Source organism: Ursus americanus, chromosome 21 (genome assembly GCF_024610735.1).
Source record: "Ursus americanus isolate L20-20 chromosome 21, mUrsAme1.1.p, whole genome shotgun sequence".
Classification (NCBI taxonomy): Eukaryota; Metazoa; Chordata; class Mammalia; order Carnivora; family Ursidae; genus Ursus; species Ursus americanus.
Window position 1 is genome coordinate 26,774,381 of NC_142147.1, and position 14,478 is coordinate 26,788,858.

General features: G+C 47.3%; 1 protein-coding gene and 1 long non-coding RNA gene across 4 annotated transcripts in view; one reads left to right on the forward strand and one right to left on the reverse strand.

Moving 5' to 3' along the window:
• Positions 1 to 734: 734 nt before the first annotated feature.
• On the reverse strand, positions 735 to 14,272 carry MARVELD3 (MARVEL domain containing 3). 2 transcript variants are annotated; one of them, XM_045810301.2, is made up of 3 exons: positions 13,720 to 14,213; positions 10,914 to 11,041; positions 735 to 2,364 (listed from the first exon to the last, which is right to left on the reverse strand). In XM_045810301.2, exons 1-3 carry the CDS (start codon positions 14,103 to 14,105, stop codon positions 1,727 to 1,729), a joined length of 1,152 nt encoding a protein of 383 aa, XP_045666257.1. In that variant the 5' UTR covers positions 14,106 to 14,213; the 3' UTR covers positions 735 to 1,726. The 2 variants fall into 2 exon arrangements, with proteins under 2 accessions (XP_045666257.1, XP_045666258.2); XM_045810302.2 differs by lacking the exon at positions 735 to 2,364 and adding an exon at positions 5,624 to 7,075 and having other exon boundaries at positions 13,720 to 14,272.
• Positions 14,273 to 14,294: 22 nt separating this feature from the next.
• LOC148108237 (uncharacterized) overlaps positions 14,295 to 14,478 on the forward strand; it is a 33,040-nt gene continuing 32,856 nt past the window's right edge. Inside the window, exon 1 of one of the 2 annotated variants that reach the window (XR_015728060.1) lies at positions 14,295 to 14,438. This is a non-coding gene — a long non-coding RNA (uncharacterized LOC148108237). The remainder of the gene's footprint in view (positions 14,439 to 14,478) is intronic. The other variant, XR_015728061.1, reaches the window with a different exon arrangement.

The window sequence follows — 14,478 nt, forward strand, 5'->3', positions numbered from 1 at the left end:
GGGGTGGGGAGGCTATTCTTTTCTGGGGGTGAGGAATGAATGGGTTGTTTGATTTTTGCTGCCGTTAAACATCCTGTCTACCACTCAGTGAAAACTGGGGGACTTTGGCCACTGCCTCAAGGCTGAGGGGAACAGTGGAAGTAACTTTCTGTGGCAAAGTGTTGGTATGTTAATCCAATAATGTAGATTCTCAGTTGATTGTTTTCCTCCAGGCTTTACTTTTTATAGAAGTAGAATTAGATATTTTCCCATTTCTGTATGAGGTCTAGTTTTGACCTTTCAGGTTGGATAGGTTCTGTAAGAAACAGCTGTTGGAAGGATTGGAGAGGAGATGAGAGGTAGTATGTTCCAGGGAGGAGAGCAGTTGGAGGGTGCAGAGGGGGAAAATGACACTGACTTAATTTTCTTTCAACAGCCATTTTGGTACATGTTGAAAGAGGCTTATGTTTGCTGGTTTCTTACTAACTAGAAATTAGAGAATCTCAAATTGATGTCAGAATTGCATTGTGGAAATATATTGTTTTTAGAAATGTACTAAAAATTTAATTAATAGTTTAACCTCATTTATAATAAAACTGTGATATTACAGGAAAAAAAAGGACCAGCTCTTGAAAAGCAAGAGGGCAATTAGGGAAAAACTTTATGATAAGAGCGTGTGTATTCTGAGGTGCGTTCGACATGAACTGAAAATCTGAGACTGGTCGTAAAGCGTAAGAACAGCTATAAAACTTGAGTTAAAATAAATGAAAGAACTTTATTTTTAATATTCAGTGTTAATGATCTATTACATTATGAAAACAATCCAGGGTCATGAGAGATCACAAGCTGCCTTTGCAGGCCTACTCTGGAGGGCACTGTCAGGAAAGGCAGAAAGGGGAAGCCTCCAATAAGCCCTTGTAGTCTAGTAAAATTAACTGTTCTATTTTTGAAATCAGTTGAATAATGCATTTAAGAAGTTCATGAATTTTATTTCTCTGGAAAGCCTCATATTTAAGAAAATTATAACATATCTTAGAAAAAAGTAAATCCAAATGAATGACTTGCAACAAAAAAAAGGAACTTGGAATGTTGGCAAAACCCTTTTCTCCTAGCCTGACTGCAGGAATCCTGAGGAGCAACACGCATGCTACCGGCATCTCCCTTCGTGTATTGGGAGTCCTGCCTCCATCTTGGAGGGAGGAAGGCTCCCTGGGACCCAGACAATCATGGTGGCTTCCTTCTAGGAGAGTCGGAATATAATTACTCATTTAGAATTCAATCATACAACTGCTTTAAAATCATTCCCCTGGGACCAAATACGGGGAGCAATGGCATGTTTCTTTTGGTGACTTTAAGTAGTTACCAAACGCAGGGTATTTCCACTGTAGCACTGGGCCTGCTACCGCTGTGGTGTAGGTCTCCTCTCTCTCTCCGAATTTCTCTGGCTCCTTAGTTATGCATCATCATGATCTTACCATCCCTAATAGAGCCACACTGCAGGGGTGTCTCCAGACTGCTGATGTTGCTCTTTGTGGTAAAGGGTGGAGATTTTCTTTTTTAAGTTCTCAGCCAACAAAGACTTTTTGATAGAAAACTGAGATGATCATTGAGCTCTACACTGGTACCAACAGGGCCATTTGTAAACTCAAGTATGTGAAAACCACAGTTGTCTAATGGGTCATTTGAAAAGACCCCTCTTTTTGAGAGAAACAAGGGAGGTGGGTTGCCACTTAGGTTCGAGAAGGTCTCAGAGTGTTCCCGACCACAGGTATTGGGGTGCGTCGCTGTAACTGCTGTGCTGTGCTTGGCTGTCTTTGTAGTGCTTCTGTTCCCGGTAGCTCCGCAGGGCCAGCACCACGCTGGCACCATACATCACCACCAGGAGACAGGCGAAGGTGGCTGCCGCCCCATCCGTGCCTGCCAGCTGGCAGTTCATCCAGGTGAGACCCTTGCGGGCATAGAGACTCGCTCGAGCTCTGCAAGTGTCTGTGGAATTGATCTGCAAGGCCACGTGGAGGTAAATGCCAATGCCGACGCCGTAGCTCAGTGCCGCGAGGAGGCTGAAGGCGGCCTCCAGGAGGAGCCACTTCCCTGACAGTTCGGTGAGACTTTTGGCTCCTTGGAGTAAAACACTCATAGTGAGGACACCCAGCCCCAGAGACACAGCCACGCCCCCGTAGATCAGGGGTGCCCGGAGGACTGTGTACTTCTGGTCCAGCTGCCGAACCTGCTCCAGCTCGGTGCCCTCAAATGGTGAGTAGTAGTTGTTCCCAAAGCCGCCGCCACTGGTAAAGCTGGCAGTGAATCCAGCAAGGACAAAGTAGGACGCCACGACACACATGAGAACCATCCCATTCAGTATCACCTCCACTATCTGTACCACACCTAGGAGGAGAGAGATTTGGGATTTAACACTGACATCACTCACCTGGGAAAACTCTATGTCCGACTCGAGAAGTACCACCGGTGCCCTGATTTTAAGGATGCAGTCCGATTCAACAAACATCCTTGGTGCTTGTTTTTTAAATTTATGTATGTATATATTTTTAACTAGGCTCCATGCCCCATGTGGGGCTCGAACTCATGACGCTGAGATCAAGAGTCACGTGTTCTACCAACTGAGGCAGACAGGCACCCCAGTTTTTGGTTTTTTTTTTTTTAATATTCATATGTTCGAAAAACAAAATGCCATTCTGGAAAAAATTTTGTCAGTTTCTTAAAAAAATGAAACATACGCTTACCATGTGACCCTGTGACTGGACTCCTGGAGCATTTATCCTAAAGAAACGAAAACTAAAAGTCTACACAAAACCGTGTACATGAAAGCTCACAGTAGCTTTATCTGCCATAGCCTCATATCAGAAGCCCAGATGTCCTGCAGGCGATGGGCTAGCTGTCAGGTACATCCATACCACAGAAAACTCGACTCAGTGGTCAAAGGGAAGGAGCTGCGGAGACACGCAACCACGTGGATGGCTCTCAAGAGAATTTTTGATGAGCAGGAAAAAGCCAGTCTCAAAGGTTATACACTCTATGATTCCATTTATGTAACAGTCTCAAAATGACACAATTATGGAGAGCAAGCACAGACCCATGGTTGTCGGCAGATGGGGGGATTTGGGGGAGCCCTAGTGACGCCTGAGGATAGAACAGTTCTGCAGTTGATCGTGGTGATGGTGACATCAATGTACACACGACCGAACTGCATGGAAGTGTGCATACACCTAGACAAGACCGCAGTAAAGCTGGTGGAATCCACTGCTCCGCGTCGTTAGTGTCCTGCTGACGGTGCCGCACTCTTGCTTATGCAAGATGGAAGCACTGGGGAAAACAGGTAGAGGACGCGCAAGATCTCTGTCCTAGTTTTGTTAACATTTCGTGAATCTATAATTATTTCAAATTTTAAAGTTTTTTTAAAACTAAAAAAATGACATAAAATGGAATACACTGAGAAAAATCACTCCTGTCCCTGTCCGTCCTGTTCTCAGCCCCCACCCACTTTCATTATTTCCTAATATAACTTTCCAGTGTTCCTTTATGCAAATAAAAGCAGACTCAAATCTGCATTTCACCTCCTTTCTCTGCTTTTTTCACCAGGAAGCATACCACATACACTGCTCTGAGTCTCGTTCATTTACTATTCTTGGAGATGTTTTCAGATCCACTCCCACGGTGTCCACAGACTTTGTTATGTGGGCTCCAATGCCACTGTGTGGATGGACCAGTCTATTCAGCTGATGGGACACATAGGCTGTTCACTGGGGGTTTCTTATGAATTTAAGGAACCAACAGGTGAATGGAGACTGAATAATCTTGTCCAAGGTCAGCTTTCATTCATCACTGACAGAGGCCCTGGCCTCTGCTCAGGCATACTTCTAGAAGAATGTCTCCTGTCATGCTCCAGGGTTCAGAGATGAGAACTAAGAGAAAATTATATGAACCTAGAGTGGGAATGCCAGGCTCACATCCCCATACTTCGCTGCCAGTGATCTTGCCCCAGTCACTGACTCGAGGCCTCACACACTTCATCTGACAAAGGAAGGATGTGCCTGCCTGTCTTACCCGCGGGGCCGGGGTGAGGCCCCAATGAATGTAAATGTTTGGAACATCATAAAATGTTAATGCCAGTGGATGGTGATGCTACTCAGTAATGTTTATACAATGGAAGGGGCTTAGTGAGAGATTTAAGAAATGGGACAAATTATGAGAAGTGTGGTTTCCCAGAAATCGGGAAGCCTCGCTAATACACTAGGGAGTACCACAACATTTAAAAATGGGGCAGCGAAACACCAGTCTCTCTAACAAACTGAGGCACGAGCTCCTGGGCTTGCTGATCCTATCTCCTGCTGGGCCTACACGAATTCCTAGGAGGTCTGGGGGATGCAGCAGCCAAAGGCTCTGATAGTTGAGGAGCTACATTCCTCTAATTTAAATCTGAAAATAGCAATCAGATCAGAACTGCCCACTCACCACCCAGGCGCAGTAAGGGACTGGCCACTTGCTCCCCATAGCAGAGCAAATGAATTGGCCCAAACATCACTCTAATTCAGGGGGAGCAGTTTTGCCGTACATCCAATACCCTTCTCTGTCCTGGTTTTTCTTCTGCAAGCATGTTAACGTCTCACCCTCCCAAAGGGAGATAGGAATACTGTCCTGCTACAAGATGGGGAGAGCTGCGCGCTTCCTTCTGGGACAGATTCTGCCAAAACAGTGGAGTCATGATCCATGTGTGTATCTGCTGGGCTGAAACGAAATAAAGCTAGATCTTGTCACCTACCCCATTGGCTACGACAGTTGAGAGAAATAATGGTCTGTCGCCGGGTCCAGTGCTACTGGGTCTGCTGAAGGAATATGGCCACTGAGTATCATCACAGTACCAGGCCTGGCTTGGCTATTAATATCAAACAGGCTCATATGTTTCCTTTTTTCCTTTTTAAAAAGATTTTATTTATTTACTAGAGAGAGCAAGTGCACAAGCAGGGGGAGAGGCAGAAGCAGACTCCCCACTGAGCAGGGGCTCAATCCCAGGACGCCAAGATCATGACCTGAGCTGAAGGCAGACGCTTTACCGACGGAGCCACCCAGGTGCCCCCAGGCTCACGTATTCCCACCCTTCCTGTTAGTCAGAAAGATTCGTAGCTCTCAGAAGAGAACAAGAGTGACTGCCAGAGCCAGCAGTCTGTCTTGATGGTGAGATGGGACAAGTCTCTGGAAAGAGAGCAGAGCGCTCTGGAGACAGAAGTGGAGCCCGAAACAGACATGAGATTTTTGTTATCAACGGGATCCTTCCGGGTGAGGCTCGTTTTGTGGCCGATCACGTAATACACTGCTTAATTATACATCTACTTCTACCTTTGCATGTAAATGTGAAAAAAGAGGGGAGCAAATCAATTTTTTAATTTATCTAAAATAAAACAAATGTGCAGTCAAGCTATGCTAAAATGGAAAATAAAATCTCCTTCTCTCCAGAAGCAAATACTCTTCATGCTTTCTTATGTATTCTTTAAGAAACTGATGATAGATAGGAAATTATTTCATTTTCTAAACCCAAATGGAACTCACCTTTTAAATGTGACAAGTTCCCTGTATTTAAGCTTAGGAATACTGTTATAAATGTGTTGTAAAGAGAAGCATCACCTCCAAGTTAAAATTTTTCTTTGGACTTTTATTGGATTCATGTAAAGCAAAGAACATATTCACTTGTACCAAGAATATATTGTAATGTTCCAGAAGTTGTAATTTAACATGCAGTAAGAACCCATGAAGTTGTCTGGCCAAAAGTAGTATTCTTCCATTGGGAAAGATTTTACATTCTTTTATTCTGGATGGATCCTGAATTCCAGATGTTGGGTTTAATTCTTCATACAATGGTACATTTACAAGAGGTACAAAACACTTATTGAGTTTTCAAGGCCACTTTGTAAGGGGCTTGTTAGAATAGCTTCTTTGCAACCCAGTGAATGAATATGATTGCTCTTTGCTCGGCCCACGCCTACCTCCGACCCACAGGCAGAGTCTCCCGGCGTCCCTACACCCTGCATCCAGAGCATTAAGGGAGTGAAGGATCTGAGACCTCAGTGTGGAAAAACTTTGGGGTTCATCTGCTTGAGACAGTTATATTTAGAAAAATTCAAGCTGAAATCTTGTCTCCGGTGTACATGGCTTTCCGGGAACCCTGAAGATAAGGTTCTTCAGATTCACGTGGTTAATTCCCTTGAGCTAATCAAAAGTGCATTTTGCTGCAGCCCGTGCCTTTTCCTCATGGGTCCTGACCTCCAGTTTCGTTTTGTTTCAACACTTTTGGTTCCTCGCTCACCAACAGAGGACTTTAGAACTTAGTACCTCAGAGAACGACGCTCCGTGTAACCCAGAACTTCCCCCAGGATCACTCCAAGTGCCGGCAAGTCCATGGCCAAGTATTCCATGAAAGACAGTGGTTCAGAGTAACTTCCACCGCTGACATTTGGCAGGACGGCTTAAAAAGCCTAAAAGTCCAATATCTCTGCAGGCTTCTCTTTCAGCTTCCTGACCTTCCGGTAACCACGGATGGCCAGCACAGCCCCCAGAGCAAAGAGCCCAATGCTCAGGGCAGCAAAGATTGCAGCTCCTATATCTCCCCCGTGGAAACTGCAGCTGAAGCCACTGTACCCTTTGCTCTGGTACAGCGCCTCCCTCTCTCTGCACACCGGAGACGCGTAGGCAGCCGAGAGGTGGTGGAAATAGAAGTACAGAGCGGGGATGTAGGCCCCTGCGATGAGCACGTCCAACAAGCCTTCAATCAGCAGCCACAGGGGGCAGTGCCATGGTACCCGCAGGATGCCCAGGATAATGAGGAGGCAGCAGAAGGCCATGAGGGCTCCGCCGTAGGCCATCGCCACAGTGACCGTGGGCAGCTTCAGCTGGTAGAACTGGACATCCAGCTGCTGTGCTTTCTCCCCGTCAGCACCCTCGAAACCACTGTAAGCACCTCCGAACTGGTAGTAGTAAATGCCCCCCAGGCTGGTGATGCCCGTGTAGCCCCCTGTGGAACTGTAAGACACAGAGCTGCAGGCCAGGATCAACAAGTTCAGGAGCACCTCCAGCATCTGGCAGCAGGCTGCAAAAGAAGGGCGTGTTACCATTCTGGGAGGTGCTATTTCGTACTTGGAGACTTCCGCCTCGGTGCTCCTCTTTCCTGTGGTAGCGCACACCACTGCTGGCTCTGCATTCTGCCCTGGGAGTCCCGAGCTGCCCCAGCTGTGTGAGGGGCATGAGATGGGAGCAGGACACTGTGGGCTCTGGAAATGCTGTTGGAGGTACTCGGAGCCAAAAAGAGTAACTCTCAAGACAGCCTGCCCCTGCTGGGGTGCAGGAAGATGGCGGGAGAAATCAGGCCAGCTCCCAACCAGAAAGAGGCATCCTTATGGAAGGCAAAAACATTCTCTGCCCCAGCCCTTCCCTGCCAAAGAGACTAAGAAAGAGTAATCTCCTCTTTAGATATGTTTTGTGGCTTGCTTCAGTTTGAAAGAGGAAACTTCTCCAAGTTTGAAGGAAATAACATAGAGCTTAAAAAACACAATGAAGTCGGAAAAAAGCATGGAAGTTTTACATCAAAATGTTAACCGTGTCTCACATATATTGGAAAAAGGAAAGATTAAATTAATTAAACCCACAAGGCTTACTGAATTAAAAAAACATAATTGGCTTCATTGTTCTTAGATTTCAACTCAGTAAGTCTGTTTTACAATTTAACTTTGTTTTCTTTAGTTTTCCTAAAGAGCAAATCTGGGCTGTGATATTTTCACAGGGCTAGGTTCTCTCGGGGACCCTTGGCTTCTTTGTCTTGGACAAGGAAAGAGCTCCAGCTTTTCCACCAAATCTGGCTGCTTTCCTTAAAATCAACTTCATTGAGATAGGAAACAGAATGACCTGTGTCAAGCGTACCCCTTGTTGAGTTTTGACAAACATATTTGCCACGCCATCGGAGTCAAGATACAGAACATCTCCATCTGCCCAGAAAGTTCCCCAAGAGACCGTTTGTGGACCCTCACCCTCCTCCTCAATCACTGATCTGCTTTCTGCCATTAGGAATTAGGCTGGCCTTTCTAGAATTTCATGTAAATGGAATCATATAGTTATGTACTCTTGTGTGTGTGGCTTCTTTTTCTCAGGATTCTGTTAAGCTGGGTGTTTCTAAGCTAGAAATTGTATATGCTGGCATCGTTCTGGTAGGTCCTCTGACTCGGAGTAGACGGTCAGCAGCTCCCTGGTGTTTAGAGAACCAGACTTGGTGCCTGGGTCCAACTGGTTTACGTATGGAGCTGTGTTACATCTACACCCCTCCAATGGGAATGAGAGACCCTCAAGTATTGTCTTTACGTTCTTCAGTTTTCCCCCAAAACGCAGAGAGCATTATTGTTTTCTTTAATCAGGAAAGTAGTATATACTGATGGTAAAAAAATAAAATTTGGACAAAAGCATCATGTAATAATTACCTAAATTCCAACTATTTAAAAATATAACCACTGTGACCATTATTTTTTCTTCTGGACTTTTGTCACATATGCATAATTTTTGCTGTTATTTGCTTTAAGGTGAAGAACAGGTCCTACTCTATCTACTATTATATAACCTATTTTTTCACTTAAGAATATAGTATGAACATTTTTTTCTATCTCAGCAAATATAAATATACTTCATATTTTTAGAGGATCTACAGAATACCACAAGAAATTTAAACGATTTCCAGGGTAAAGGACATTTAGGGTTTTCCCAATGTCTTACTGTATGGGGACAACTATATATATACATATATATACACACACACACATATATACATATATATATGTGTATATGTATATATTTCTTAATATGTATATGTGTGTATATATATATATTTCTTAATACAGTGTGGGAAGGGTAGGGCACCTACAACCCCTTGTTCCTGTTGTAGCTTTAATAGAACCAAGAAAGAACAATCAGGGCTGGGGAGATAATTCAGGCTACAAGATGAATGCAAACATCATGATGTGAGCATTGTCAGTCGAAGGGGAGAAAAAAGAACAAAGGCAAAAAAGAAACTGTTCCAAACAAGTCAGGGAGCCAAGGAGGGGAGCAGGAAATGCACCTTCTTCCCAGGGAACCTGCAACTCCTCACCCGTCCCTCCAAATAATAAATGAGCACAACCTGTACACACGCAGGATCCCCTGGTGATCCGATATGCACCCAGGGACAGCTGTACTTGCTTTTTATCTGATCTTTAGCCTCAGCCCCTCAAGACTTTAGTATCTGAGGGGACTTGCACGGAAGTAAATGTGGGACCCATCCCTTCCCGTCAGTGTCCTGACTGTTCCACTGAACTTCCAAAGCATGACTCACCGCCAAACTTCGGGGTCTCCTGAGGAAGTCAGAGAGGGCCACAGCTGCCTCCCACTTCCACCAGTTTGCTGGAAGAGGACATGATTTCACTGATAAGGAAAAGAAGTCACAAAAGATCTACTCTTAAGATAGGGCTGAAAATCTTTGGGTGACCTTTATCCAGGCCTGCATTTCCTGCTGGAGACAAGTTCCTGGTGTTCAATGGCTGTTTCTCTCAACACAACACCATGTTGTGTACTGATGTGGGTCTTGGCACATCCAGAGTTCTTTATAAGCCCTCCAAGGTTAGCTTCTGACTGGTAAACCAGCCTTTCACTATCTTGACTCAGAAATGATCTCTAGGTCCAAAGCCAAATAGCCAGAAGCAGTCAAAGCTAAATCAAGGTGTGTTTCGGTCAGGCCCTCTCCTCTTGGTAAAATAATCAGACAGGAAAACATACTTCTGAGAAACCTGTTAACCCAGCTTCTGGCTTATTCCTATTATTTTTATCATCAAGAAAAAAAAAAAGGTCAAGTAAGTAAACCATTTCAGGTCTTAGAATTAGGCTCTGAGTTTCCATTCCAGCTCTTCCACATAACAGCTTTGTGGCTTTGGGTATTTTACTGTACCTCTCTGAGCTTTAGGAATTATCGAGTGAATTAGAAGCAATGAGGTTGTGCCAATAAATGTAAACGAGAGTGCAGATTCCTGTACCTGGATTGCTTAGAACTCTTTAACGGAAGTTCCGGAGAATCCCATAATCATGTGCATTACTGGAATCATCCTATGATACATTTTCAGGTACAAGTTCCTTGATTTCTCTCCCTTAGGCTGAGAAGTTTTCCCCCTTAGTCATATGCAGCCTAGAAAAATCTCTCACCAAATCATGTGAGCCACAAGGGTTCAGCTCACCCTGGCAAACCCTGGCAGATTTTCTTCATTGCTGGCAAGGCCAGGGACTAATGCTTGGATGGGAACTCTGGGCACCACATTTGGAGCTGACACATGATATTATTTACATGTTCTGCAAACCATGCACGTTCTAATAACTGTTTTTTTGTTTGTCTGTTCTCAGTGAAACAGGGTAGAATAGAAATTACCCACGTAGCTGGTATCTAATAAGGTAAGTACCGTTTTACAACGTGTGTGTATGTGTATGAACTTCGGTCTTCATGTAAGATAGGTTTCTTACTATGGATCTCAGTCAACAAATTTTAAAAGACATCCTGTGGTATGAACTGCTACCAGGCTGCCCCCTCCAGGTGGCTTTCTATCTCCAACTCAGCCCTCCCACAGCTGGCCACTCATAGCTGGTTCTCCCTGCAGTCCCACCTGGAAGCTGAAGCCCGCAAGCATCGCTGCTTGCCTCGCCAGATATTTGAAGACAAGCACCGGAAATCGAGCTGTACCCTTCAGATGTGCCTACAGTTTTTTTGGGGGGGAGGGGGACGGGGAATGAGAACCTCATGCAGTTTTAGAAATGAAAATGCTAGGAACCCAAAAGGAAAGTCTCTTTGAATTTTTACTTCATTAGCTCAGACCCGTTCCAGAACCATCAGCAAACATAAATGGTCAAATGCCTCCCAAAAGGCTCACCTCTCCCAGTGCACAAGTATTTGCATTTATGGCATTCCAGGAGCCCTTCAGCTTCTGACTGGTAATATTCCACTTCCTCCAGTCCAGACCTGGGGTTCGAGGGCAGGTATCTCCCTGAAGTGGGTTCACTATAACCGAAAACAGACATGGCCATTAAGGGCTTCAAACTCAGTAGCTTGTTCAGTATAAGAAACCTGAACATCTCATGCTGGCGTTAAAGAGACGTGCAGAACAGAAACAAATTTTGCTGCAGCATTTCATATTCCAGAGAATTCTCTGGTTTGGTGGCCCTACAGGTTATCCAAACACTTGGCCCAACACTGCTAAGCCACCATGCCACATACCCTATAATTCTGAGCACTGATTGGATGCTGGTTTGCCCGCCTGTGGGAACTATCCAACCAGGTAGCCGGGAGCCAACTTTGTGAGCCTAACTTTTCAGTGCAGCATGGACAAGGCTTCTTTAAAGCTAGTTTACGTTCACAAGACTCCGATGCCCAGGTTGGCATTCTCTTCCTCTTGTTACTTTGGAAAGGGCTGAATCCACAATAATTCTCTAGGCATGTGAGTAATAGAGACAACTTTGGATGTTTTCCTATCTCTCCCTCTTCCTTTGATAGTTCTGGCACTTTCCTTCCCTCCCCCCCTTTATCCAGCATATCCTGAGCTTTGTCCGGGATGCAGTGGTGGGGGCTGCATTCTACCTGCTGGGCACCAGGGATCCTTCTGCTATTCTCATTACGGAGCTCCTGGGTTTGAAATCCTTAACTCTTGTGGCCTTGGATAAAGTCCAAACTTTCAGCACAGCACAGGAGGCCCTTGCTCATCTCTTTTCACTCACAACCTCACACTCATGGACCCAGTCATAGTGAACCACTCCTCTCCCCCCGGCCCCCCCAAAAGATGACCTGCACTCCCATGCTCTAGGTAACTGTGGAAGCTATTTATTTGCTTTGAACCCCTTTCATTTCCTCTCCCAGTCTTCCCATTCCTTCTCCTTTTCTTTTTTAGATTTTATTTATTTGAGAGAGAGCACTAGTTGAGGAGTGGCAGAGGGAGAGGGACAAGCAGGGTCCCTGATGAGCAGGAAGCCTTCAGGCAGGACTCTATCCCAGGACCCTGGGATCATGACCTGAGCAGAGGCAGACGCTGAACCTTAACCGACTGAGCCACCCAGGTGCCCTCATTCTTGCTCCTTTTCCAGAACTCAGCTTTGAGGTCACTGTCCTTCAGGAAATCTTCCAGATCTCAGAGAGGGAATCTGTTCTCCAAATCTGTTTGTTTCCAAATCATGTCAGTCTCCTACCAGACTGTGGACACTGTCAGTAGACCTCACCCATTAAGTAACGGAGCACTTGTCCCTCCATCCTGCCCATTAAATAAAAGCTTATTGTGTGGAGGAAAGGTGGAAATAAATTGTCCTTTGGTTTCAAACCACCAACTGGCTATGAGCCAAAAAAGCAAAAGTATTCCCTTTGCTCACCTTGGGGAAGGGGAGGGGGCACCAGGACACTGGTTTGTAAGGAAACCTAAAATGTAGCTCTGGAGCTGCTAATGCAATGTGGCCTTGGTTAGGGATGAATAATAGCTCATGCCTTTGAATGTATCTGGGCACAACCTTTGTCATAGTTTAGCTAGTTGGTTTTAGATAATGTAACATAAGCTCAGGATAACAGCTTTTCCGCTGTGTGGACACAACAGGGAGGGAGACTGAGCTTAAGCCTCTAAATCCTACAGCAGAGAGGAGCCTGACTCTCCTTTAGAGAAGAGGGCAGGGGCTCCTGGGTGGCTCAGTCAGTTAAGTGGCTGCCTTCAGCTTGGGTCATGATCGCCAGGTCCTGGGAACGAGCCCCACAGCAGGCTCCCCGCCGCCCAGCGGCGGGGAGCCTGCTTCTCCCCTCTTCCTCTGCCCCTTCTCCTGCTTGTGGGCGCACTCGTGCTCTCTCTCAAATAAATAAATAAATAAAATCTTTAAAAAAAAAAAAGAGAGAAGAGGGTAGGTTTCAAAAACCTGAAGGCAGTCATCACTCCAGTACCTGTCTCCTTGTTGGCCTGGCACATAAACTGGGCATTCAGTAATATTTGTGGAGCTGGATGGAATGTTCGATGGAAAAAAGGCAGGGACAGCACACTTTGTTCATTCAGGGAGGTTTGAATGAGGCTGTCCAGAAAGACTTCACTGACAACGGTGGGCAATCTCTGCCCTTCGGTGGGGAGTTTTAGGTAGATCTGGTTCTTTGGTTAAAAGTGTAGCTTCTCCCAGCTGTCTGTTTTAAAATGCATATACTCCTGGGAGAGGTTACAGATTAAACTATTAACCCTTCATTGGGCTAACCTGAGGCCCTGACGGGACTTTGGAAGGTGGTTTTGGAACACAGGACAAGGGTCTGAAGTCCCACGAGGCAGTCCTGTGGCCACGTCTGGTGCGGTGGGGTGGGGTGGGGTGGGAGGAGGTCAGGGAGGAGCCTCAGGTTAACCCCACCTACCTAAACTCCTTCCCAGGCCTTCCCTTTCCTGTCGTTCTCTCTTCCTCCTTACCTGGTCCCCCGCCCCGCCACTGTAACAGAGGTGGTTTCTGCTTTGTTACTGGGTTCGGATCAAGAAGTGGGGGCACCGTAAGGTTTTCCTTCCCTCCCGGGTCACCTCTAAGAACGAAAAAGTGTGTGTGGGGGGGGAATGGCACTTTCTTCCTTGAAGCCGGCTTCCTAGGCCACGGAGCCTGGGGGAGCCGGAGCAGCGCAAGGGGGCCTCAGACCCAGGCTTTCCGGGTGCCCAGGTCTCAGGGCGCCCCGCAGCCCCATCTCACCTTGCTTGTCCACGGGGCCCGAAGCGCTCCTTCTTCTGGGGCGGCGGCTGCGGGGTTTCCCAAGGCGCGGGCCAGGGGGGCGGGGCTGCGTCCCAGGTCGGCCTCCGGGGTCCTTCCCGCGTCCGGCTTTGGCCGGACTTTTCCCAAACTCTTTGTTCACCGGCGCGAAGGTCCCCGATCCGGTGTCTGTCCTGGCGAGGGTCTCGGTCCCTCCCCCTGTCCCGGTCCCCGTCCCTCCGCTCGCCCCCGTTTCTCTCCCTCCGCCGGTCCCCGGGTCGGTCCCGCTGTCGCTCTGTGTGGCGGTCTCGGTCCGGGCGGGGGTGCCGGTCTGGGTCCCGCTCTCTCGGCCGGGCCCGGGGCTCGCGAGACCCCGACGTACCTTCCATGGCCCGTTTCCGTGTCCCAGCCCGGGAGCGACCCGTGGGCAACAATCCACCACAAGTTTCCCGGGCAGGCGGCCAAGCCCGGAGGCGGGGGCGGGACGCTCACCTGCGCGCACGCGCACTAGCCGCGCGACGGGCTCGGCGAGCGCTCACCTGAGCGCACGCGCCGGCAGGGGGCGCGGCTGTGCGTGGTCTGCGTGCAGGCGCGCGGGCAGAGTGTGTGGGGCTGGGGGCTGCAGAAGCGGGTGGTTCGCTGCTCTGTACCCGGCGGAGCGGACAGCCGTGCGCCCGCCGCGCCTCATCTTCCCTGGAGCGTCCTCTCAGTGACCCCGGAAGGTGGGTGGCATAGGGAAGCGAGCTCTGGACTTTACTAGCC

Excerpts from the sequence above, each read along its gene's own strand:
- MARVELD3 (XM_045810301.2), bottom strand. The coding sequence starts at position 14,105 with ATGGAAGGTACGTCGGGGTCTCGCGAGCCCCGGGCCCGGCCGAGAGAG. Across the intron at positions 11,042-13,719 it reads GGGCCCCGTGGACAAGCAAG|TGAACCCACTTCAGGGAGAT; the intron begins GTGAGATGGGGC and ends TTTCGGTTATAG. Across the intron at positions 2,365-10,913 it reads ATACTTGTGCACTGGGAGAG|GTGTGGTACAGATAGTGGAG; the intron begins GTGAGCCTTTTG and ends CTCTCCTCCTAG.